The following is a 27,848-nucleotide window of genomic DNA, read 5'->3' as shown; positions in this document are numbered from 1 at the left end:
TGCATTTGGATAATACCATATAACCAGACAGTACTCTAAGTGTGATAGGACCAGGGATTGACCATATAACTGGACAGTACTCTAAGTGTGATAGGACCAGGGATTGAATCACCTGTTTCAGTGTGCTAGATGTTACATACTCTGAACATTTTCTTGTGACAGCAATTCCCTTACCCATCTTAATAACAATATTATTTATGTGGTCTGACCATGATAAAGCTGCGTCCAACATGACTCCTAGTAGTTTCATTTTTTTCACTTGCTCTACATGCGTTCTATTCATCGACAAATTAAATTGGGGGTCATCAGCAAGCATATATTTTGAACCAAACATTTAGTTTTAGAAATGTTCAACATCAATTTGTTCATATCAACCCACTCAGACACCATTCTTAGTTCACAGCTCATTACATTCTGATGCTGTGCTATATATTGTAGAGTCATCTGAATACATGACCACTCTTGCTTTGTTCATTATTGAAGGTAAATCATTAGTAAAGATAGAGTAGAGAAGAATGCAGATTATTGTATCTTTAGGTAATGGAATAACCTTTGACTCTTTCCAGACTTCTGGGCATACCCCATACATCAAGCACTTATTAAAAATATGAGAGATTGACAAATCCTGACAAATCCTCATTGATGAAGACGAAGGACCCTTTAAGGCGTTTGGCTTTTTCAAGGACTGAAAGCTTATCCTTGAACCTGAGAAATGTCACTACAATTGGCCTGGGTCTGGTTCCATTGGCACCACCATTGGCGCCACTAGTGACCCCTGGTTTCCCAGACCGGTGAGCACTTTCCAGCTCTACCTGTTGATCCAGTTGTAGCTCCTCAGAGAACAGCTTTCAAACTTTGTCCTCTGATTCAGCCCATGTCTCACTTTGGCTCTCCTGGATACCATCTATTACAAGATTATTTATCCTTGATTGTCCATCCAGGTAATCAGCCTTCCCAGACATGTTCTGGGGGCCCTCCCTGACTGTGGTGATTTCATTCTGCCTTCCCAGACATGTTCTGGGGGCCCTCCCTGACTGTGGTGATTTCATTCTGCCTTCCCAGACATGTTCTGGGGGCCCTCCCTGACTGTGGTGATTTCATTCTGCCTTCCCAGACATGTTCTGGAGGCCCTCCCTGACTGTGGTGATTTCATTCCGCATAGAGGAACAGTTTATGGAAAGTGTATCCTGTGTGGTCTTCAATACATTCACATCCAGCATCGGTGGTCCTAAAAACGAGACAAATTGAAGTACGGTCCTAGCCACAAGGGCTAACTACTTAGAGTGCTTGGTATCCAGCAATAGTAGCCCAGGTTGCCTAGCTGATAGCTAGCAGCTAGGCTAGCTGCTTTGCCAATGTATTACCACCTTGTTTGAGCTAGGATCCCTGGACATATATCAGCGGTCCCAGCATTAACACTAACTGCGTCCCAGGATCCAGATATGAATAGGAAAACTATTGTAAACTTTTATTAGCTAACTAGGTAATTTGTTGTTAAAGTAAAACAAACAGAGTCTCTAGTCTTGTTGTACTGCTCATATTGAAGTGGATTGCCAATTAATTGCCAATTAAACACCAGGAACTGACCCACCAAAAACCTGAAGAGGTGGGAAAAGGGTGGTGCTTTTATCAGAAGAGTTAATAAGAAACATTACTGCATTGGGGCTTTTCAGTTTCAGGTTGATTTAGTGTGAGTGGTGTGTTGGGTAGGCATAGATCGTGGCATTCATTATTCCATTGGTCCCATTGTACCAAGGAAGCTAAGATTCAATCATTTCAGCATTAACCCACGATAACCATCAACTGTGCTGTGTCGGAGGTGACAGGTATCTTAGGTTGAATCTAGGCTGTGGCCTTTGACTGCCGGAAATGTTTTGTGCCACAAAAATAGAAAATAAGTAATGGTAGTGCTTCTTCAGTGCCAACCTTTCTTGAATCACAACAACAACGCCACCCCCGAGAGACTATCTGTACTTAAAGGTTCCCAGCATCTTACAAGTTCAAGTCCTGTAATCATTCGCAATATGTTCTCAAGAAGAAGAAATTCCTGCCTGCAAATGGATCGCTTTCAAGCGTTCTCTATTGCATTTACATACCAACATACATACATACCAAAAGCCAGTTTATGTAACTCTTACCCTTGGTAGCCCAATGTCAGTGTTCTCATTGATTGATTGGGAATCCATGGTGGCACCTTTCAACATCCAGTAAATATTTCCTCGAGCAACATTGAGTGACAGTTTTGAGTGTCAGTCTATCCAACAAATAGGCTATGTTTCCTCAAATCAATAGTGAAGCTGCATAGTCTTGACTGGTTAGTTGCTGTCCATGGTCCTGACGTGCTAGGGGACCTTACATACCTGACATAAAGTAGCTACTCCCGACTGTAACATTAATAAAAGCATAGATGTGGTTCAGAACACCGGGCTCTGTTGCTGGGCTGTGCACTGAGTAGACCGACTACATGTCTACTGTTGAATAAGTGCATGTATGAAAACAAACGGTTGAACGTTTATTGTAAAAAAATGTCACGCACTTACTTTCCAAGGATAGACGTTTGTCATAATTGGTCTATTTCTGTGCTGAAGTCGTGCAGGGTCCAATATTGAAACTAGAAATATCGTAGTAGGCGATACCTCGTGCACCTGACGTCACATTATTGACATCAGTAGCTGTGCGCGAGCGAGCAGCCTGTAGCTTAAATACCAGCAGCGGCAGGTGCAGTTGTAGAAACAACACAAACCAAAGCACACTGTTGTGGGAAATGTTGGAAACTGCTGGTAGAAGAAAATCAAAGCTCAGAAACATGTGTTCTGTGGTGTCGTAGGCTACGTTTTATATATATATATATATATATATATTGCTTTTGATGTGTTCATAACTTGTGAAGAGACACTTCTGGAAATTTTCGGAAGGGAACGTTTCTAAGAACTTGAAGCTATTTTGTTTTGTTTCAGTTAGGAATTATGAATAATTCCGTCTATGGCGATGGCTCGAACATTTCAGAACTAGTTCAACCGCTCTGTGTCTCCCACAACCAAAGCACTTTCCCGCCACTGCGACTGGAATCAAAATCGCTGGTCACTTCAGCCACTATGTTCGCTTTTGGAGTCATGGGGAACCTCATTGCCATTGTTGTGTTATGCATCTCAAAGAAAGAGCAGAAGGAGACCACTTTCTATACGCTGGTTGTTGGAATGGCTATCACGGACCTGTTGGGCACCTGTTTCACCAGCCCGGTGGTTATCGCCACCTACATAGCCCAGAGGTGGCCCGGTGGAGAGCTACTGTGTGACTTTTTCTCGTTCTCTATGCTCTTTTTCGGCTCGGCTGGAATGTCCATTCTGTGCGCTATGGCAGTGGAACGATACCTGGCCATAAACCACGCGTATCTTTACTCCCAATACATTGACCGGACGACGGCGCGTTTGGCGCTCATGGGCATCTACCTAGCTAACATTGTGCTGTGCATCATGCCCAGCTTTGGTTTCGGGAAGCATGTGCGCCACTTCCCGGGCACTTGGTGTTTTTTGGACTGGAGGGCGACGGACCCCCTCGCTGCCTCGTACTCGTTTCTGTATGGCGGGTTCATGTTGGTGTTGATTGCGGTGACAGTTGTGTGCAACTTCGCAGTGTGTCGGTCACTTGTGGGGATGAGCCAGAAGACGCGGATAGTGAGAGCGAAGGTGTCCGCGCAAGTAGGCTCACGGCGCGTGTTCCTGCCCTCCGTCACCTGCCCGTCCGCGGCTGAGATCCAAATGTTCTGGCTGCTGATATTTATGACCATCGTTTTCCTGGTGTGCTCCATTCCTTTGGTGGTAAGTGAAATGATAATATTGGAAATGTAATTTAAGTTATTGTACATGCATTATGTTATGGGCATGAGTTTCAAATATGGCCTAAACTATCCAACACAGACACAAATTAATAGTATATTGCTGACAATTGGTTTGCTTTTTCCACATATACAACTTTTATATATCAATCTGACAGGTGCGCATCTTTGTAAACCAGCTGTATGGTCCTTCCAACATCTGTGCCGGAGTGAATCCAGATTACCGCAGTGATCTGATGGCCATTCGCTTCGCCTCGTTCAACCCCATTCTGGACCCCTGGGTATACATCCTCTGTAGGAAGAACCTGTTGGTCAAGGGCTGTGAGAGGGTAAAGAAGACAGTTGGACAAGTCAAGGCGGGCCGCGGGCGTAATTTAGGCTGGGTTGGCACTAGCAGTCATCATTCACTCCCGTCGTTTGAACACAGCAACGAGACCAGTTATGCGTCATTACGCACGACCAACTACAGAAACGATTCGGAGAACCAGGTTACCACCAAAAATAAATCGTTTACAGACTTTACCATGCGACAAGCCTGGGACCTTGACACGGCGCAGGCGAACTTCCATCCGTTTAGTGTAGACCAGACTACCGTGATCGGTTTCGAGGCGGAGATAGCGGTGGTGTCCAAACCGGCCATGATCGCGTCACAGCTCGGAAGCAGCGAGGCGCTTCCGGAGATGTGCTCACCAGCAGGTCTTCATAGCCACGTCAGTAAAGTGGACATAGTCACCTGTACCTTCAGCACACTAAGCTCCTGTCAATCGGAGAAGTGCCTTTGATCAACTGTTTCCCAACAAACATAAATGTTTTCATATAGACTTTTACAGCAAATGTCTGAGATGCTGAACACAGACAGCCAGGCAGACACAGGTCATGTACCTTGATGCAGCCTACAGGCCAGATTACAAAGGCTGGGCTTCTGCACACAGGAGATTTTACTAAATGGACCCATTTGGACATTTTAAGATGCACTTTATGAATCTGTAATGTGATTGTACTATGATCATACTCTAAGGGGACCATATACACCTACTTGCCTTCAACACAGCATTATCTTTATGCTTTTTGAATTCAATGAATTTAAGAATGACATTTTTACACAGTGGTCCATTTTATTTGATCTTCTCAATATATTCAGATATCAGTCTTTGATATATGTATTGTTTTCTGTTAAATGATGCGCACAACTTAATGCAGACAGACAATAATGCACTGGCTTAATCACATATTGGAAATGATGCTTCTTTCTGTGCCATTCCAGTGTTGCATGCAGGGAATAGTAACTGAATGTACCAACATGTCGAACTTAGTTTTGTACTGTTTCATATTTTTGATAACATAACTGTGAGTGATGATTCACTTTCCTATTTAAATGTGTTTTAAAGCTATTGGAAAATGTATTGTGAGCTCTTTTGAAAAATATACATCATTAGTGTTGTGTATTTTTGTATTAATGGGGAATTAAATCAGCTAAACAGCACACGTTGTTTCCTGAAATATGTTTAACTAAATGCACTTCATGACTAGTGTTTGAATGACATAACAAGCAAGTTACGGAAAACACACATTTAAAGCTGATCAAGGTTAAACAAGATCGTTTCCGACAACAGTTCAGAGTCATGGTGACATCAAGTGACTTGTCATCAAGTTGTGGTCTAATTTATTAAATGAAGCGTGGCTCCATACATGTTTTTGGTGTTGTTTATTGCCTATTATTTTCCTGAGAACAATATCAATGAACACTTGTGTTGAGAGATCGTCAACCTAATAATGGTCACACACTCTGAGACCATTGATGACAAGTGTGAAGGAGTGTGATGCCCTCTTGAGATTAATAGTGTGAAGGAGTGTGATGCCCTCTTGAGATGAATAGTGTGAACTGAACACCTTTCGCTCCATGTTCCTGTATTTATATATCCAACCTGTAGGGAGCACTATAACACAAGGATGAGTACCTGTAAAACAACTCGAGCTGAAAAGGACTGTCTCCATGGGTACATTTACAACAGTCTTAATTTGCAACTCTCGCCTCTATTTCTGCATTGATCTGAAAGAAGTGGACATGCGAAAGCAAAATCCCACTTTCTTGTGTTTTCTTTCCTGTTTCAGGTCAATGCAGATGAAGGATTTAAATGCACCCCTATGATGGTGAGATATAGGACTCCCAACCCAGCAGAGGTGAAGCAAGGGTTATGGGGTCAACCTTAGAAAGAATAAGAAATCCGTTGTATATTTAGAAATACTTTATTCCTACACAGAGTAATGCCATTGTACAAAAATACAGGAAACCATTTCAATAATGATTATAATAATAATAACATTAATAATATTGACTGTAATATTGCTCTGAAATACTGAAACAACAATGACAAATAACTCAACTAAGCTTGTAACCTGGTAAGTGTTCCACCTCTGGACTATTAACTTCCTTTGTGTGAAATGAGACATACTCTATGTTGAGGTCAGGGTTGTCTAGGTTACTTACTAAATGTAGTCTGTTACAGTTAGTAGTTACCTGTCCAAACACTTTCATTTGTAAGGTAACTTTTGGATTACCCCAACTCAGTAAAGTAATCTGATTACTTTCAGTTACTTTTAGTTTACTTTCCCCTTAAGTAGCACTAGAAGAGGACAACAAATGAATATTACCAATTGAATGACATCTATTGCAGGATAAATCAATGTTAGAGTTTAAATAGCCCATCATATATGAATGTTATATTTGACTTTATGGGTTGGTTATGTAGGCTTCTTCTAACACATCGCTTTCTACTGTAATACAGATAATAATACGATTTCGCTAAATCTTTACTTTTAAAACCAAAGTCTGTCCGATTTTCAGTCATTCCAATTATCTTAATACCCCATTCATCTTCAAGAATAGGACTTGGATATATGAAAATGTAGATGAGCCAAATCGTTTTACCTGAGCATAACCCAAAAACGAAAGACCTGTTGATTATGATTGTGTTGTCATGGAGAACTGATTGGGCTCGTTGCTTCGAGTTTAAAAATAAATGCTGCTCTCATGGAATCGCATGCTTTGAGCACTACCGAAAAATGAATGCATATGCTGCATTTATAGGCCTATTATTTACGTTTTTGTTGGTGGCACTTTGATATTTCGATCATTTGCAGCTGTTTAATTTAATTACGTCTACTAAAAGTGCGCTAGTGTGAGCATGTGTTCATTTGACCTATGGACATGTTTTTTTTATCAACACGAATTATATTGTGCAATAAAATCCCCACTTGTGGTCTCCTTCAATTCAACTAGTTTTGACAGTATGGAGCACAATACCATGGAGGAGATTAGAATGGAGGAACTCATTTAAACTTGTATTCCATTGGCTGGGATCAGCATTATATATGCAGCTGTTGCAAGAGCGCATTTTTCACTGGCTGTCAACTGGTAACTGGTCGCAAAAACAATGATTGATAGTAAATTTAGACTTCTTCAATTCCACCATTATTGGGTTAAAATACACACATACACGTGTGAACAGACATCCACAACAACCACAATCCGTAAGGCAAATAGCGAAATGAGAGAGCACCAGTGTGATTCATATCAATGCACTATGTAGATAACAATAATAAGTGATTTCGGTATGGCCTGTGGGCTACACCACTGCTGTCTTCCTTGTGCTTATTTAAATGGGATCATCTTTGGATGGCGACAGCAGTAGCACAATTGGAAGACGTAGCTTGCTTGCACTGTAGGCAACAAAAGCCTATGCCTGCTCTTTTACCACGACCCATCAAACACATTTGGTGTGTCAACATAGTGATCTCAGACTCAAGCAGAAACACGTGTATTTTCGGCTTTTTTCAATGCTGATTTGAACATAATTGTGAAAACAGAAAGGTTTCATAAATACTTTGTAAACACAGTCCACAGCCATCAATGTCTGTCATAGGTGTGTGTACACGTGTGCTTGTGAGCAATGAAGAGAAAGAGGAAGAATGCTGTAGCATGCCACAATCTACATGGGTTTGCTTACACTGTATAATCTACTGTGTGTGAGTGTTGTGGATTTCTCAGTGGTGTAAAGTACTTAAGTAAAAATACTTGAAAGTACTACTCAAATAGTTTTGGGTGGTATCTGTACATTACTTCACTATTTATAGTTTTGATAGCTTTTACTTTTACTCCACTACATTCCTAAAGAAAATAATGTACGTTTTACTCCACACATTTTCCCTGACACCCAAAAGTACTTGTTACATTTTAATGCTTAGCAGGAGAGGAAAATGGTCTAATTGACACACATCAAGAGAATGTCCCTGGTCATCCCGACTGCCTTTGATCTGGCGGGCTCACTAAACACATACTTTGTTTGTAAATGATGTTTGTGTTGGAGCGTGCCCCTGGCTATCTATATATTTTAAAAAACAATAAAATGGTGCTGTCTGGTTTGCTTAATATAAGGAATTTGAAATTATTTATACTCTTACTTTTGATGCTTAAGTATCTTTGAGCAATTCCATTTACTTTTGATACTTAAGTATATTTAAAACCAAATACTTTTAGACTTATACTCAAATAGGATGTTACTGGGCGACTTTTACTTGAGTCATTTTCTATGAAGGTATCTTTACTTTTACTCAGGTAGGACAATTGGGTACTTTTTCCACCACTGGGATGTCTTTAGATATTGTTTTTAGATGTATATATTGGTCCAGAAAATCTATATACCAAACATTATTAAGATGGGGCTCCCGAGCAGTGCAGCAGTCTAAGGCACTGCATCTCAGTGCTAGAGGTGTCACTACAGACCCTGGTTCGATTCCAGGCTGTATCACAACCGGTTAGGATTGGGAGTCCCATAGGGCGGCGCACAATTGGCCCATCCCGGTTAGGGTTTGGCTGGGGTAGGCCGTCATTGCAAATAAAAACGTGTTCTTAACTGACTTGCTTAGTTAAATAAAAGTTAAATTAAATAAAGATCTGATCATGAACATTGAACATTCACATGACTTGACCAAAGAGGAACTATTGTACGATACAGAAACGTCTGTAGTTTACGAACAACAATGAGTTGAATCATATATTTGGGCTTTGAACAGGTCACATAACAACAATATATGCTTTTCAACTATTTCATTCTGAAATGTATTTCAAAATACATAGTCATACTAATTACTTTTTCAGATTTTCTCAAAATCCCAATTTTGATTGTCATTATTTGTGTCCTGTCTAGACACTTGCAGTAATTATGTTGACACCACATTTCATGCATTTACACCAAACAGAATTAGTTCAGTGGTGCATTTTGATATTGTACTAAATATAGTACAAGGGCGTGAATGGGGTAAAAGTAATCCTAGAGGTAATCATTTAGTTTTTTCAAAAGTATCTGTAATCTGATAACAATATTTTTGCTGTTAACGTAACGGATTACAGTTTATAAAAAATTTAATCCGCTAAATGTAATCCGCTACATGTAATCCGTTACACCCCCAACCCTGGTTGAGGTTCTTGCCACTTCTTCTGATATTTTTGATGTTTCAAAACAACATCCCACACAATTCAATGACAAAGGACCCAGCAACACAACCCACAGGATATGTGATCATGACAATAAATATAAATCTACAGTCCATCTCATATGAAACAATAATAAATAAATAACTTATTTGTGATAAATATGTTGGTTATAATACAGTAATTCAAAGAGATGCATGGCATCCATTTGGTAGAGTTCAAGTCAACACTGAAAAATGCAATTATGGTATGGAAGATCTCTGTTTTGAAGGAATTAACATACTGTATGTTGACATTGTCAAAAGTGTTTTGAGCTTGTCGACCTGTGGTCAAATGCAATGAGATGTGGTCCTCTTTTAGTCAATATTTTCAGCAGTACCCCAGGTCAGTCCTATACATATCCCAACTGCTGTGAATATTCAAATCCCACCATTGTGTGGTCACCGTCTTGCCATTCACTCGTGACAGTTTCCCATTGCCAACAAATCCACTTATCCTCAACAGGAGATTGACAACGGGAAGAGGCGTGGCCTCGCTCCACCATCATAGACACTACAGAATCTCCATTCTGCTTTGTACTGGGGACCAGCCCCGCTGCATATGTTTCGGAGCGACCACTTCTGCCCTTCCAGAACCCAGAGGCTCTCCCTAGACCCAGCCTCAACGGCGAGCCACCATCTGTATATTCTCAGGCAGGGGTGAGTGACAGCCAGTCGCCACCCCCTCCTATTCTCCCTCCTCCAGGCTGGCTCCCTCAGCCCATACACATGCAGCTGGCCGCCGACAGCGACTGGATGGTCTGCCACGCGGTGTGGGCGTCCATGAAGGACACGGGCTCGTAGCTGTCGGGCCGGCAGCAGGGGTGGGCGCTGACTCGCCGGGAGGTCCTCCGCGGCAGGGACCCGTCCTCCATCAGGGCCCTTAGAGCCAGGTCGTAGTTGGTCCTTGACGACTGGCAGGAGCCCACGCAAAACTTGAATAGGACGATCTCGTCCGAGTCGAAGCCCAGGCCCAAATCCCGCACCCGCATCTCTCGTTTCTCCACCCTGCAGTCTGGGCTGCTCTGCTGGGGCTGCCGGCCCTTCCCTTTGCCCTTTCTATCCCTCTCTTTCTTCTTCCTCCTCTTCTTTTTCTTGGCCGAGCCTTTTGGTTCGGCGTCGGAGTTGCGAGGGGAACGTCTCCCCCACCGGCCACTAGGGTGGTCGTCCACTTCGTCCATCACAGAGAGGTCTGAGAGAGAGAGGGAGAGAGATTTTGTTGTTTTATTTAAAATCAATTTATTGACCTGAAAATTAGACAATACAATAGCAGTAGTGTTGTACTTGCATACATTATTATATGTACTATTATTATTACTACTACTGAATTGTATTTTCTGAAATGCTGTACAATTGCTTTGGCAATATCTACAAATTGTACTTCATGCCAATAAAGCAATATGAATTTGATAGAGAGAGAGAAAGTTAAGATCAGTGGCTTATACTCTAGAATCGTGTTGCACACCCTTCGTTTACTCTTCTCTTTTCATGGAGAACATCATGCCTGATTAACAAGTGCAAGGCTTACATTGAAGGTCCTGTTGAACATGTAGATCTAGTTCCACTCTTACCATAGAGGCCATGCCAGGGGGAGTACGGGTCACTCTTCTCCTCTTGTTCCTCATCCACCTCAGGTAGAGTGTCTGGGAGCTGCCTTTCCCCCATCCCTCCCACCAGTCCCACAGCCTGGACAGAGTCTGCCTCCAAACCAGCGCCCATACAGGCCCCCTCCACCAGGGGCAGCAGAGAGACAACCACATACAGCAGCACCTACAGGAGAGGACAGTCCATGAGAATTGGTACACGGAGCAGAGGACCAATGCAGCCAACAATATGACAACTATAAATAAGGAGGATGATAAATATGATGATTATGGATGATGAAGTAAATCATGATGAATCTGGTGGTTATTATGTTGACGGTAAAGCTAATAAGTAACTCACCTTCACATTCCTCAGGTGGTAAGGTGCACCTGCTGATGGTCTGGTGGTCACCCCTGGTCTGTCTCTCCTCCTCGTCCTCCATCTTGGCCCACCTGGAGAGAAAGCAGAACAAGGCCTCGCTCTGTCAATTGTCCCGACCTTAAGATCACACTCTTACAAGAATAACATAAACGAACAACATGATGCGGGCTGCTAGTGTCATCTTGTCGGTACATACAGACACAGAACGGCTCCTGTCCAGATAAAGGCTACCTGCAGTCAGATACTTCTTTAGAAGGAGGTAGAGCTGGTTCTGGTGAAGGGGAACACGGGGATCACATACAGCGGTGATGCTTCACAGAGATCTTAGAGGAAACCACAGAGATGAGGAGGTCGTGATAAGGGGTTTGAGCATGGATTAAATGTAGATGTTTATATATGCGGTGTGACCGGGTTAGCTGTATGTCAATGATAGCTCCGCACATCTCACCTAAGGACTGTTACTGTAAAGAACCTTCAAAGGCTCAAACACAAATTTGACTGGCGTTCAGCACATCAGCTGAAGGTCCCTGGTTTGACCCCAGGTTTTCGGCACCAACTTTGAGGTGAACAGTAAAGGAAAACAGACAAGTAAATAGCACTAATAGTGCAGATTCACAGTCACTGAACAGATTATGCTAAAAAAAAAGAAAGGGTGTTTGTTCCACTTAATTTGTTAAGACAGTCAAGCACCTTTTGCTAGAACAGCAGACTATTACATAAATACAGCTCAGAAACAGAAACCAGTTACATCACCTTTCCGTCTCTCTCCAAAAGGCTGAGGTGTCACTTTAGATTCATGGATCCAGCATCCTACACTACATTCATCTTCCATCCTACTGGTTCTCTCTGTCCTCTCAGCTCTCCATATATACCCCAGCTGATGTGCCATTTAAGTAACACCATAGGAAACGTTCACATGTGGAGGGATTGACTCGAAACAACTCGTGTTCTCGAGAAAATCTTTATTCAATCTCCTCTGGGAATCTCAAAGCCCATTTAAGATTGATTTCGACATCATCAACAGATGGTATGGCGAAACAAAATTCAGCCCAGAGAGACCAAAAACAGCGACACATAACATTACATGATTCAGTGAAAACAAGCATAGGCCTATCTATATAAGATGCATCAACAGTAGTCTATCATCCATCAGATAGAAGCGAGGTATGTAAACTCTGCGGCAATGTTTCTAAATACAACCCTCAGGGTACGTCTCCAGTGGCACCCTATTCCCTTCATAGTGCACTACTTTTGGCCAAGAACCACAAGGACCTTTGTTAAAAATAGGGCTCTGGTCAAACTAAGTGCTCCATCAATGGAATAGGGTGCCATGTGGGAAGCATCCTAGACGATCATCACAATGCTATCTTTACCCAGGACGAGGGAGTACTGACAAGATGACAGTACAAACGTTACGATAGGGTCTGTGTGTGCATCTCCAACCTGCTTCAGAGGCTTGACTATATCAATATAGTTACTGAGAAACAGTAAGTCAAATCAGGGCCAGGGAGAATGCAGACGTCTGTCTCTTACAAAATGGAACCTGAAAAGCAGAGGGAAATGTGTGTGTGTGTTTGTGTGTGTTTGTGTGTGTGTTTGTGTGTATGCGGAGAGACTGCAATCCAACTCCATCTCCCCTAACCTGATTTAAAAGCTGACCATTGAGAGAGAGAGAGGCTAAAGGGGCTTTTTCAACAGATCCCCTCTTGGTCCCTTGAGAGGCCTTGTTTTGAGTCCTTAATGCCACAGCTGGGAGCGTTTAGCCTCCTTTAGCCTTGTATGCTGGGTGTATGTGGGCCTGTCTGCCCGGCTCATTTCACCCCATCGCTCTGGAGCTGTTTATAGCCCAACGCCTCCAGCCCCTCAGGGGGTAGAAGGTGGAGGTGGGCTAGCCGAGTCCTGAAGACCTCCAGAACTTCAGAGCCTGTGTTCATGGTGTGTGTGTGTGTGTGTGAGAAGTGTGTGTGTATGTCTGTGTGTGATTGGCCTCACTGGTCTGATTAAAGGCTTTGGTTTGGTCAGCAGCCTCTTCATTCGCAGAACTGAAACAAGGAGATTTGATTGCTTGTCACCTTATATTTGTGTTGTTGGTACAGTTTCCTCCCCTTATTGAATACACCCACGAATTACAGTACCAGTCAAAAATTTGGATACACCTACTCATTCAAGGGTTTTTCTTAGTTTGACTATTTTCTATATTGTAGAATATTAGTGAAGACATCATCACTATAAAATAACACATATGGAATCATGTAGTAACCAAAGAAGTGTGATGGAGTGCTGCATCAGATGACCTGACCTCCACAATCCCCCAACCTTAACCCAATTGAGATGGACTGGGATGAGTTGGACTGCAGAGTGAAGAAAAAACAGCCAACGAGTGCTCAACATATGTGGGAACTCCTTCAAGACTGTTGGAAATGCATTCCAAGTGAAGCTGTTTGAGAGAATGCTAAGAGTGTGCAAAGCTGTAATCAAGGCAAAGGTTGGCTACTTTGAAGAATCTAAAATCTAAAATATATTTTGATTTGTTTAACACTTTTTTGGTTACTACATGGTTCCTTCCATATGTGCTATTTCATAGTTTTGATGTCAATATAGAAAATAGTCAAATTAAGAAAAACCCTTGAATGAGTAGGTGTGTCCAAATCTTTGACTGGCACTGTACATACGTACACATTGAATTGTAAATTTGCTCTGAGTAAGGTTAGGTTTGCAATGAGATGGGAAGAAAAATGTAAGCTATCCTTATTGATGAGGGTGGCAGGTAGCCTAGCGGTTAAGAGCTTTGGGTCACTAACCGAAAGGTCGCTGGTTCGAAACCCCAAGCCGACAAGGTGAACTAAATCTGTCGATGTGCCCTTGAGCAAGGCACTTAACCTTAATTGCTTCTGTAAGTCGCTCTGGATAAGAGCATCTGCTAAATGACTGAAATGTTTCTATACAAATATTGTAAACCGTATTAAACAATAAATAATTACACATTCATAGTAAATAAACTAAGTTGATATTTGCTCTTGGCTAGAGTGTGTTCCACCCAAGACTAATATATGGACAAATGATATTGCTTGAACATAAACATGTTTCACATTATCATCACTGAGTTGGGTATAGCTAGCCATATCCATAACTACTTTTGAATTTTAGTTAGCGGTGGTTAAAGTTAACTGAAGTTTGAAGTGGCTGAAGAAAACCAGACCATGGATTACAGTTTCTCCAGGTCAATAGACTACTTTTAAGGTGAGGAACCATCTAACATCGAGTTGTAAAATCCTGAACTTCGCCTTTAACAGCCCAGATCCAGTCTCTCCAGAACAGAACAATCTTCTATAAGGAAGCCCATTAGAGGTGTTCTATCCTCCAGCATTACCTGTCACAGACAGAGCCCTACAGCAGGGGGGACAGACCTCACTAAATCACCATCACAATAAAAGGGGAGAAAGAGGAGATTCAATTACTAGCCACTATCGTGTCTTCCCCTGATCATTACCAGACACACTTTTATCTTTTATCTTAGGCATATAGAAAAATGGCCGACCGTTTGATACTGGCATTATGACACGTATGTCTCTGTGGATTCTTATTGTTGCATCATTACAGCTTCAATATGTAAAAAAAACATTTTTTTAACACCTATGATGATATACACGGCATGCATGTTCCTTATTCATTCTGGTTCCTGTGCAAACCTGTTCTAATATGTCCAGTCCATCCAGTCAGAACAGACCATTTGTACACCTGGCGGTTGACAACTTGTTGCTTTTCAGATTCTGTACTATGCTGGTAGCAAACACACACACCCATAATCTCCACAGTCCCGTACTGTGTGTTCTTATGTGTTAAAGTGGTGGGTTTGGGTTTGATTCATCCCTTAAAGTGGTGGGTTCGATTCATACCCTCCCTCACATCACTTCTTGTTGAACGCGGAACGAGGAAGCTGCGGTTTTGATTGTTTGGAAAGTTTGTTGTTTGAAAGTGTATTGGAAAGTTCTTGGTAGCTAGCTTCTTAGTTTGGATCCCGCGACGCATTTGGCATCAGTTGCTGGGACTGCTTGTCTCTTTCCAGTGATCCTGCCGACCAAGGACGGGTCTGAGGAGCTATCTGGCGTCGAAGCTAGCCTAGCTGCTAGCTAGCTGCATATCAAGCTAGCAGGGTAGCCTTGAGCGCAGCCCACAACGCGGTTAGCCATTATGGTTGGGACTGCGGAGCGTCCCGGGTTTGTGTCTGTCTAGATCCCTGCTGTTTGTTGTTTTCAATCTTCGCTGTGACCTGCCCTGTCTGGAACTGCGAGGAGTAACAGCATGACCTACGTTGCTAGCTACCATGACAAAGGCCAAAGCCAGCGGGAGATTCTGTTGAGGACAGTGGTGTCTCTCTATCACACGTGTAGGATCCTTTAAACTAACAAAAAGAAACCTACAGTACAAGCAAATGTTTCAACAACAAGACATTAGCTTCAAGTGTTTTGCCAAATACTTGTGGAGTCAACTAATAAAAGAATGGACGAGCTGACCAGAGAGGTCCAGGACCTGAAGAATAGTTTGCATTTCTCCCAGGGTCAGCTCGATGAGTTGAAACAGGAGAACGGCAAAATGACAGCAATCTGTCATTGAGAGAGGACATCAGTTCTGTGTGTGAATCCATGATAACAATGACGGATAAATCTCGAGGGACAATCAAGGCAGAACAACATGGTTGTGGATGGAATTGCAGAATCTCCACATGAGACCTGGACAGAGTCTGAGGACAAAGTGAAGGAATTGATCTCTAAGACATTGAAAAAGGACCACAGGAAGATTGAGGTGGAGCACGCCCACAGGACTGGAAAACCCACCACCGGCCCAGGTGACAGACCCAGGTGACAGGCCCAGGTGACAGGCCCAGGCCAATAGTGGTCAAGTTTCTGAGGTTCAAGGACAATGTAGCTGTTCTGGAAAGAGCCAAGTACTGGAGAGGAACTTATATCTTCCTCAATGAGGACAATCCTGAAGCTGTGCGCCAAAAGAGGAAAGAACTGATCCCAGTCATGAAAGCTGCCAGAGCGAGTGGGGACATTGCTTACATCCGCTATGACAGGCTCATTGTCCACCAGAAGCCTGGAAGGGATGAGAGAGCCAAGCCTATGGGTTCATTGCTTCAAATTTGCAGCACACACACACACCAATTGATTAATGGACTGCAGAATGTGCTTTGTTTGCTCTTTTCAGTATTATGTCTATCTCTGATAAGCTACCCAGGATAGGGTTGAAAATAGCCCATATTAATATTTGTAGCCTTAGAAATAAGGTTAATGAAATCAATAACTTGTTATCAGATAACACTCATATATTAGCCATTTCTGAGACTCACTTAGATAATACATTTGATGATACATCAGTAGCAATACAAGGATATAGCATCTATAGAAGAGACAGAAATGCTTATGAGGGAGGTGTTGCTGTATATATTCAGAACCATATCCCTGTAATGCTTAGAGAAGATCTTATGTCAAATGTTATTGAAGTGTTGTGGTTGCAGGTTCACTTGGAACATCTAAAGCCTTTTCTTTTGGGGTTTTGCTATAGGCTAACAGTCAGTATCTCAATAATACGTGTGAAATGTTTGATAGTGTATGTGATATAAACAGAGAGTTCTACTTTCTTGGGGACCTGAATATTGACTGGTTTTCGTCAAGCTTCTTACCTTAACCAGTGCCTGTCATCTGGTTCAGGTTATTAATCAACCTATCAGGGTGTTTACAAACACTACAGGAAGAAGATCATCCACATGTATCGATCACATTTTTACTAATACTGTAGAACTTTGTTCTAAAGCTGTATCTGTACCCATTGGATGCAGTGAACACAATATAGTGGCTATATCCAGGAAAGCCAAAGTTACATAAACTGGGCCTAAAAATGTATAAGAGATCATACAAAATATTTTGCTGTGACTCTTATGTGGATGATGTTGAAAATATTTGTTGGTCTGGTGTGATTATTGAGGAGCATCCAGACGCTGCACTTGATGAATTTATGAAATTGCTTCTTCCAATTATTGATAAACATGCACCTGTTAAGAAACAGAACTGTTAAGGATCCATGGATTGATGAGGAATTGAAAAACTGTATGGTTGAAAGAGATGGGGCAAAGGGAGTGGCAATTAAGTCTGGCTGCACATCTGACTGGCTTACTTACAGCAAATTGAGAAATTATGTGATGGAATGTGATAAAGAATGATGAAAAAAAACTTTGGAGGACTTTAAAATAGATTATGGGCAGAAAGACAAATTCAACTCCATCTTTCATCCAATCAGATGGCTTATTCATCATGAACAATTTGATGTTGCCAATTATTTTATTGATCATTTCATTGGCAAAGTGGGCAAACTTAGACAGGAAATGCCAACAACGAACAGTGAGCAATTGTATTCATGCAAAGGAAAGTATTGCAAGTTTGAATTTTGTAAAGTTAGTGTGGGAGAGGTGGAAAAATTATTGTTATCGATCAATAATGACAAACCTGGCATTGACAATTTAGATGGAAAGCTACTGAGGATGGTAGCTGACTCTCTAGCCACTCCTATCTGTCATATCTTTAATCTGAGTCTAGAGGAAAGTCTTTGTCCTCAGGCCTGGAGGGAAGCCAAAGTAATTCTGCTACCCAAGAGTGGTAAAGCGTCCTTTACTGGTTCTAACAGCAGACCTATAAGCTTGCTGCCAGCTCTTAGCAAACTGTTGGAAAAAATTGTGTTTGACTAAATACAATGCTATTTCTCTGTAAACAAATTAACAACAGACTTTCAGCATGCTTATAGAGAAGGACACTCAACATGTACTGCACTGACACAACTGATTGATGATTGGCTGAAAGAAGTTGATAATAAGAAGATTGTGAGAGCTTTACTGTTAGATTTCAGTGCAGCCTTTGATATTATTGACCATAAGCTGTTGTTGAAAAACGTATGTGTTATGGCTTTTCAACCTCTGCCATATTGTGGATTCAGAGCTATCTACGGTATCTAATAGAACTCAAAGAGTTTTCATTAATGGAAGCTTCTCTATTGTCAAGCATGTAAAGTGTGGTGTCCCGCAGGTCAGCTCTCTAGGCCATCTACTCTTTTCTATTTGTACCAATGACCTGCCACTGGTATTAAACAGAGCATGTGTGTCCATGTATGCTGATGATTCAACCATATATGCATCAGCAACCACAGCTAATGAAGTCACTGAAACCCTTAACAAAGAGTTAGAGGTCCTGAACATCTCTAAAACTAAGAACATTTGTATTTGGTACAAATCATTCCTTAAGTTCTAGACCTCAGCTAAATCTGGTAATGAATGGTGTGGCTGTTGAACAAGTTGAGAAGACTAAATTACTTGGCGTTACTTTAGATTGTAAACTATCATGGTCAAAACATATAGATTCAATGGTTGTAAAGATGGGGAGAGGACTGTCTGTAATAAAGAGATGCTCTGCTTTTTTTGACACTACACTCCAAAAAGCAAGTTCTACAGGCTCTAGTTTTATCTTATCTTGATTATTGTCCAGCCGTGTGGTCCAGTGCTGCAAGGAAAGACCTAGTTAAGCTGCAGCTGGCCCAGAACAGAGCGGCACGCTTTGCTCTTACTTGTAATCAGAGGGCTGATATAAATACTATACATGCCAGTCTCTCTTGGTTAAGAGTTGAGGAGAGACTGACTGCATCACTTCTTCTTTTTATAAGAAACAATGTGTTGAAAATCCCAAATTGTTTGCATAGTCAACTTATACACAGCTCTGACACACACACTTAGCCCACCAGACATGCCACCAGGGGTCTTTTCACAGTCCTCAAATCCAGAACAAACTCAAGAAAGCGTACAGTATTGTATCGAGCCCTAATTGCATGGAACTTCCTTCCATCTCATATTGCTCAAATAAACAGAAAACCTGGTTTCAAAAAACAGATAAAGCAACACATCGTGGCCCAACGCCTCTCCCCTATTTGACCTAGATAGTTTGTGTGTATTCATTGATATGTAGGCTATGTGTGCCTTTAAAAAAAGTAGTTATTTGAGCTGTTCTTGTCTATTGATGTTCTGTATTATGTCATTCTCTTTTGTGTTTCGTGTTTTCTGTGGACCCCAGGAAGAGTAGCTGCTGCTTTTGCAACAGCTAATGGGGATCCTAATAAAATACCAAATACCACTCTGACCACAATGTGCCAGATATGTCCTTCTAACTGACGCTAGACTAAACTGTAGTCAGCAGCGACAAAACCAGAGGATCTGATTATGCTGCATAATCCCCTAATGCCTTCCAGGCTGGAGAGAGGAGGAGGTAATTGCTTGTTAGTGCCAGTTTCCACTCTTTAGCTCAGCTGTCGCCTGTCAAAAACCCACAGAACTCTGCCTAAAATGAGAAACAGATACCTGCCAATGTTTGCGGCTCAGATAACCCAAAAGCAGCCAATCAGAAGGTGTGTACAACACTTTCCTGGGCTGGAGATCCCTGGAGGAGATGCTAGCTAGAGTACCCGGATAGACAATGTCAGTGAGTTTTCTTGCATTGAAGAGTTCTATGAAAGTTAGTCTCTGGTGAGCAAGATATGGTTTTGGGTTATTGACACATTAATTTTCATGCTAGGCATTGGCAAGACAGCACAAACAGATCTGAGATCAGGCTATACCAGCGCAGTGTCATTGTTAAGACTACCATGAGGACTGAAGACTAAGGTAGAGAGGGTCCACTATCAATGTTTTGGACATAGTGGCTCTGGATGGGAGAGAGAGTAGTACAACTGAACTTCAACCCTTAAAGCTGAGAGAAGCATAAGGTGAAACAGCACCACTGGTCACCCCAGGAGCATTTGTTATTGTTTCTGACCTAAACTGGGATATGCTTAACCCCCTGGTTGTCCTAGAATCTAAACTAGATGCCCTCAATCTCACACAAATTATCAAGGAATTTACCAGGTACAACCATAAATCTGTAACCATGGGCACCCTCTTAGATATCATCCTGACCAACTTGCCCTCTAAATACACCTCTGCTGTCTTCAACCAGGATCTCAGCGATCACTGCCTCATTGCCTGTGTCCGTAATGGGTCCGCGGTCAAACGACCACCCCTCATCACTGTCAAACGCTCCCTAAAACACTTCAGCGAGCAGGCCTTTCTAATCGATGTGGCCCGGGTATCCTGGAAGGATATTGACCTCATTCCGTCAGTAGGGGATGCCTGGTGGCACTTTAAAAGTGCTTTCCTCACCATCTTAAATAAGCATGCCCCACTCAAAAAATGTAGAACTAAGAACAGATATAGGCCCTGGTTCACGCCAGACCTGACTGCCCTTGACCAGCACAAAAACATCCTGTGGCATTCTGCATTAGCATCGTATAGCCCCCGTGATATGCAACTTTTCGGGGAAGTCAGGAACCAATATACTCTGTCAGTTAGGAAAGCGAAGGCTAGTTTTTTCAAACAGAAATGTGCATCCTGTAACGTCTGTAACACTGTAACGTCCATGGAGAATAAGAGCACCTCCTCCCAGCTGCACACTGCGCTAAGGCAAGGAAGCACTGTCACCACCGATAAATCTACGATAATCAAAAATGTCAATAAGTATTTTTCTACTGCTGGCCATGCTTTCCCCCTGGCTACCCCTACCCCAGCCAACAGCTCTGCATCCCCCGCTGCAACTTGCCCAAGTCCCCCCCCCCCACGCTTCTCCTTCACCCAAATCCAGACAGCTGATGTTCTGAAAGAGTTGCAAAATCTGGATCCCTAAAAATCAGCTGGGCTCGGCAATCTGGACCCTCTCTTTCTAAAATTATCCGCCGAAATTGTTGAAACTCCTATTTTCTAGCCTCCCTTTCGTATCATCTGAGATTCCCGAAGATTGGAAAGCTTCCGCCGTCATCCCCCTCTTCAAAAGGTGGAGACACTCTAGACCCAAACTGTTATAGACCTATATCCATCCTGCCCTTCTGTTCTAAAATCTTGGAAAGCCAAGATAACAAACAGATCATCGACCATTTAGAATCCCACCGTACCTACTCCGCTATGCAATCTGGTTTCAGAGCTGGTCATGGGTGCACCTCAGCCACGCTCAAGGTCCTAAACAATATAATAACCGCCATCGATAAAAGACAGTACTGTGCAGCCCTCTTCATCGACCTGGCCAAGGCTTTTGACTCTGTCAATCACAGCATTCTTATCGGCAGACTCCACAGCCTTGGTTTCTCAAATGACTGCCTCGCCTGGTTCACCAACTACTTCTCTGACAGAGTTCAGTGTGACAAATCAGAGGGCCTGTTGTCCGGACCTCTGGCAGTCTCTATGGGGGTGCCCCAGGGTTCAATTCTCAGGCCGACTCTTTTCTCTGTATATATGAATGTTGTTGCTCTTTCTGCTGGTGATTCTCTGATCCACCTCAACGCAGACGACACCATTCTGTATACTTCTGGCCCTTCTTTGGACACTGTGTTAACAAACCTCCAAACAAGCTTCAATGCCATACAACACTCCTTCCGTGGCCTCCAACTGCTTTTAAATGCAAGTAAAACTAAAGGCATGCTCTTCAACCGATTGTTGCCCGCACCCGCCCGCCCGACTAGCATCACTACTCTGGACGGTTCTCACTTAGAATATGTTGACAACTACAAATACCTAGGTGTCTGGTTAGACTGTAAACTCTCCTTCCAGACTCACATTAAGCATCTCCAGTCCAAAATTAAATCTAGAATCAGCTTCCTATTTCGCAACAAGGCCTCCTTCACTCATGCTGCCAAACATACCCTTGTAAAACTGACTATCCTACCGATTCTTGACTTCGGCGATGTCATTTACAAAAATAGCCCCCAACACTCTACTCAACAAACAGGATGTAGTCTATCATAGTGGCATCCATTTGGTCACCAAAGCCCCATATACTACCAACCATTGCGACTTGTATGCTCTCGGCCCTCGCTACATATTCGTCGCCAAACCCACTGGCTCCAGGTCATCTACAAGTCTTTGCTAGGTAAAGCCCCGCCTTATCTCAGCTCACTGGTCACCATATCAACACCCACCCATAGCACGCACTCCAGCAGGTATATTTCACTGGTCATCCCCAAAGCCAACACTTACTTTGTCCACCTTTCCTTTCAGTTCTCTGCTGCCAATGACTGGAACGAATTGCAAAAATTGCTGAAGCTGGAGTCTTATATCTCCCTCTCTAACTTTAAGCATCAGCTGTCAGAGCAGCTTACCGGTCACTGTACCTGTACACAGCCAATCTGTAAATAGCACACCCAACTGCCTCATCCCCATATTGTTATTTATCTTCTTGCTCTTTTGCACCCCAGTATCTCCACTTGCACGTCATCATCTGCACATCCATCACTCCAGTGTTTAATTGCTAAATTGTAATTATTTCGCCTCTATGGCCTATTTATTGCCTTTCCTCACTACTCTTCTACATTTGCACACATTGTATATATATTTTTCTACTATGTTATTGACTGTACGTTTGTTTATGTGTAACTCTGTGTTGTTGTTTTTGTCGCACTGCTTTGCTTTATCAAGTCCAGGTCGCAGTTGTAAATGAGAACTTGTTCTCAACTGGCCTACCTGGTTAAATAAAGGTTAAAAAAAAATTTAATTAAAAAGGGAGAGACAGAGGGAGAAAGGGAGAGATAGGGAGAGTGAGAGAGAGAGAGAGAGAGTAATGGAAGAGAGTGAGAGGGAGAGAGAGAGGGAGAAAGGGAGAGATAGGGAGAGTGAGAGAGAGAGAGAGAGGAAGAGTTGGAGAGAGAGAGAGAGTGATGGAAGAGAGTGAGAGGGAGAGAGAGAGGGATAATGGGAGTGGGAGAATGAGAAAGGGAGAGAGCGAGAGAGGGAGAAAGGGATAGAGAGGGAGAATGAGAGAGGGAGAGTGGGAGAGTGAGAGGGAGAGAAAGAGGGATAATGGGAGTGGGAGAATGAGAAAGGGAGAGAGGGAGAGGGAGAAAGGGATAGAGAGGGAGAATGAGAGAGGGAGAGTGGGAGAGAGAGAAAAAGAGTGAGAGAGAGTGAGAGAGTGAGAGAGTGATAGAGGGGGAGAGTGAGAGAGAGAGATATACAGTTGAAGTCGGAAGTTTATATACACTTAGGTTGGAGTCATTAAAACTTGTTTTTCAACCACTTCAAAAATGTCTTGTTAACAAACTATAGTTTTGGCAAGTCGGTTAGGACATTTACTTTCACAAGTAATTTTTCCAACAATTGTTTACAGATTATTTCACTTATAATTCACTATATCACAATTCTAGTGGGTCAGAAGTTTACATACACTAAGTTGACTGTGCCTTTAAACAGCTAGGGAATTTTTACTAGGATTGAATGACAGGAATTGTGAAAGACTGAGTTTAAATGTATTTGGCTAAGGTGTGTGTAAACTTCTGACTACAACTGTGTATATATATATATATATATATAGAGAGAGAGAGAGAGAGAGAGAGAGAGAGAGGAGGAAAATGTTGGATACATTATATAGAGATATCTATAAAAAAAACTCATAAAGCAGAAACAGCACACAACCCCCCCCCCCCCCCCCCCCCCCCCCCCCCAAACGGGGCGGCAGCGTAGCCTAGTGGTTAGAGCGTTGGACTAGTAACTGGAAGGTTGCGAGTTCAAACCCCCGAGCTGACAAGGTACAAATCTGTCGTTCTGCCCCTGAACAGGCAGTTAACCCACTGTTCCCAGGCCGTCATTGAAAATAAGAATGTGTTCTTAACTGACTTGCCTGGTTAAATAAAGGTAAAAAAAAAAAAAAAAAAAAAAAAAAAAAAAAACCTACCCCCAACAAACCTTCCCTGCCCTCCCTCACTAATTGATTTAAATTCAGTTCAGTGTGGGTCCAGGCCCAGGGAAAGCTGACCATTAGTGTATCTGGATGAACAAATGCCCTGCAAAGCGTTTCCGCGTCGCCCACTTGTCTTGAGCCCCTCTCGTAATGACCTGCTGGCCCGTCAGTTCAAAGCAGACCGGGACACCATGATGAATGGAGCTGACCCAGCAATTTCAGAAGAATACAGCTGTGGTAACTATCGCTTTGTTCTAAATGTAAGTCTGTTAAATCAGCAATAGACATTAAGAGCAATAATACATGTACAATTCTAGTATACTTAGCAGTTTGTGTCAACTGCAAGAAAGTAAGACACAAATGGAAGAGTGAGCAGTTGTTTTTTTTTAAGTACAAATTGAAATGTATTTTAGTCAGAGCATGCCCCCTTCACTTCACCCCAAAATACGTATTGTGGCTCAGTGAGTTCTCTAAACAATTCCAGATTGAGGTTGAGGTTGCCCTGTGGCACTCCGGGTTGTATAATCTATTTCTCATGACTTATTCTCCTCCATCTCATCTTAAAGGCTCAATCAGGGTGACATTATCCAGTAACGTCAGTCACACTCTCACAGACAAGGCAAGCCAGACACACCTCCCCTGCGTAGACTTCTACATATAAATCTATTACACTGGATTTCTAGATCTTACAGAAAGTCATATGTAAAACCTGCAGTTGATACCAATTTTTAAATGATCTAATATTTGCTTACCACTAGGGGGAGGGACTAGAACTTGAATAACACTTGAGCTTAGTGACTAGCGAGTTAATAACAAAATATATAACATGTTGATCCATTTTTACATTGCGCTGGAACTAACTTCCTGTCAGAGGCATACAGGTAGATATTAAGATGCAATGAGCAATGAAAGAGGAGCGAAGAAGAAGCATCAGAGTGTAGAGATATACAACTCCAAACCAAACAGCAGCTTTTCATACCCAGAAACTCCAAGCGTGTTTAAAAAGACCATGCAGGCCAGAAGGAGGTCGCAGTCAAAGGGAAAAGGAGTGTCCAGTTGATCTGACCACTACTAACCGAGGTGCAGACCTCCATGACCTTTGACCCGAGGAAGTGGAACCAGTGGAGGCTCAGTCCCATTCAAAATCCAATTTTCCCTAACGCTAACCCATACCCTAACCCTAACCCAAAATTTAACCTTAACCCTAGCTTCTAACCCTAAACCTAATTCTAACCCTAACAATAATTCTAACCTTAACCCTAAACCCCCTAGAAAAAGCATTTGACCTTGTGGGGACCAACAAAATGTTCCCAGTTGGTCAAATGTTTGTTTGTTTACTATTCAAACACACACACACACACCACTACCCGGGAGTGAGATTCCAAAGTAAATGGACAGTCTTAAATCAACATAGCCCAGTTCCCTGACCTCCCAATCTACACAGTGCTGCTGGCCGAATGCTGAGACCGAAGCCGCCACTGCATCAGCACGCAGCCTTCCCATTAGAGGTGAGTATGAGGTCAACTGACAGAAGACCAGTAGTTAGAGACCAGTAGTTAGAGACCAGTAGTTAGAGACCAGTAGTTAGAGACCTGCAGTCAGAGACCTGCAGTTAGAGACCTGTAGTTAGAGACCAGTAGTTAGAGACCAGTAGTTAGAGACCTGTAGTTAGAGACCAGTAGTTAGAGACCTGTAGTTAGAGACCAGTAGTTAGAGACCAGTAGTTAGAGACCTGCAGTCAGAGACCTGCAGTTAGAGACCTGTAGTTAGAGACCAGTAGTTAGAGACCAGTAGTTAGAGACCTGTAGTTAGAGACCTGTAGTTAGAGACCTGTAGTTAGAGACCTGTAGTTAGAGACCTGTAGTTAGAGACCAGTAGTTAGAGACCAGTAGTTAGAGACCAGTAGTTAGAGACCAGTAGTTAGAGACCTGTAGTTAGAGACCAGTAGTTAGAGACCAGTAGTTAGAGACCTGTAAATAGAGGCCAGTAGACAGAGACCAGTAGTTAGAGACCAGTAGTTAGATAGCATGAAGAGAAACATGTAGGGAACAGGGTTTTGACAGTCCCGAGAGCACCAGAACATCAACATGACACAGCATCAAAAGAAAAGGCAATGAAGCGTTTCGCATGTATGTGTTTGCTTATTGATTACCAATAAGAGGGCATGGTCATATTGAAAGAGGTTTGCCAATCAGACAGGTACAAACAGCTGAACACCATGCAGGTAACCATGAGGAGGTGAGAGACTACCCGAGAGAGACCAGCCAAGGCCAATAATTCTCACAGTTCTCTAGCACCTGGGAGGCAATGGAAATCAGGGAAAATGCATACTCCTGTGTGTGAGGTAGTATGCACGCTCTGAGGGGGACACACATTGAACATTAGCAGGTGTGTGTGAATGACGATTTGATATTCAAATTGCAGCCCACCGCTGGGGAGGGTCACTCACTAATACTTCCTGACTGCCACTATTTCCTCAAAGTAAGAGATTATCTGGCCCTACTAGGGAATTGGCACAAGAACAAAGGTCAAGGAGAACATATATTGTAGTCAATCTAGCCTACATTGGGCAGGGCCATTGTCAATGTACACACAGAATGAGCTTTTCAGAGCCCATTTGAAACACAAAGATGAAAGGGCTGAATGATTAATATAAAGATAGTTAGTGTTCAATAGGTTTACAGATACACAATCAGTATAATAGATAAACATTTTATGATAAAAATACCAATAGGTCTGCATAGAAAATCTGGTGACTCATAAAGTCAGGCCAATATAGGTGGCAGCTGTGAGCAAAGAGTTATGCATGACAAAAACAGCTGATGTGAAAAGAATGCCTTTGACATCAAACCAGCTATTGAATTGTTGTCAAAGCAAACACTAAGACAAGGGAAATAACGAATGACAGGCGAGGACTGTAGCTTTCATGGCAACCGTGTACAATTACGCACAAGTAAACGAATAGGAATGTAATTAAATGTACTTTACATTTAACCTATGTCACAATTTTAAATGAATGATATGCCTAATGTAGTCGTAATGCATTATTTCCTACTCAAACAAATATTATTATTTGTAGAATTCAATAACAAATTGTGCGTTACTTTACCTGCAATCCAATGCGTTTTAGTCCAATCTGCGTGCGCGCCAGTGAGGTCAGACACTTTTCCCCAGCAAGCCCCTCGTCGGCTGTGGAGCATGGCTTGGCGGTGAAAATTCACACAACGATGTTCTTTAAAGGTACATCATTCTCATGCGTCCAACTTTTCAGGTTATGTCCTCTTTGCTTGAAGTTTAAGAAAAAAAATCTTCAAAGGCTTTGGTTTCAGGAGAGCACTAAAGGCGCCTCCCTCTATGCGGCCAAGCCTTTCTGTTCTGCTCTCCACCAAATCCTTTCAGTTTCACCCTGCATAGGAACAGAATAAATATCATTCTAATTACACCCTGCTTAGGAACAGAATAAATATAATTCTAATTACACCCTGCATAGGAACAGAATAAATATCATTCTAGTTGCATCAAAAGTTGAATTGTACACATAAATACGCACATTACCAAAATATTTATGCTGCAATCTTGTGGGATAATTCCGTTGATTATTTCATGATGAGCACATCTGTGGACATGTCAAACAATGCTTTATCAGTTCAAACAAACAATTGCATGAACACACTTTATTTTCTGTGTGTGTGTGTGTGTGTGTGTGTGTGTGTGTGTGTGTGTGTGTG

The 27,848-nt window shown here is 42.4% G+C and overlaps 2 protein-coding genes across 2 annotated transcripts; one reads left to right on the top strand and one right to left on the bottom strand.

Moving 5' to 3' along the window:
- The first annotated feature begins 2,956 nt into the window (after window positions 1-2,956).
- Window positions 2,957-5,520, top strand: ptger4c (prostaglandin E receptor 4 (subtype EP4) c). Its single transcript, XM_021589856.3, has 2 exons — window positions 2,957-3,818; window positions 3,994-5,520. The coding sequence occupies exons 1-2, from the start codon at window positions 2,967-2,969 to the stop codon at window positions 4,615-4,617; spliced, it is 1,476 nt and encodes a 491-aa protein (XP_021445531.1). The 5' UTR covers window positions 2,957-2,966; the 3' UTR covers window positions 4,618-5,520.
- A 589-nt stretch (window positions 5,521-6,109) lies between these two features.
- On the bottom strand, window positions 6,110-27,493 carry LOC110508934 (uncharacterized). The gene is made up of 4 exons (XM_021589857.3): window positions 27,230-27,493; window positions 11,309-11,400; window positions 10,936-11,134; window positions 6,110-10,556 (listed from the first exon to the last, which is right to left on the bottom strand). The coding sequence occupies exons 1-4, from the start codon at window positions 27,318-27,320 to the stop codon at window positions 10,081-10,083; spliced, it is 858 nt and encodes a 285-aa protein (XP_021445532.1). The 5' UTR covers window positions 27,321-27,493; the 3' UTR covers window positions 6,110-10,080.
- Between the last annotated feature and the right edge of the window lie 355 nt (window positions 27,494-27,848).

The sequence above is a fragment of the Oncorhynchus mykiss genome, chromosome 28 (genome assembly GCF_057628025.1).
Source record: "Oncorhynchus mykiss isolate SJ-2025 chromosome 28, ASM5762802v1, whole genome shotgun sequence".
Taxonomy (NCBI): Eukaryota; Metazoa; Chordata; class Actinopteri; order Salmoniformes; family Salmonidae; genus Oncorhynchus; species Oncorhynchus mykiss.
This window is presented reverse-complemented; position numbering and strand designations above follow the sequence as displayed.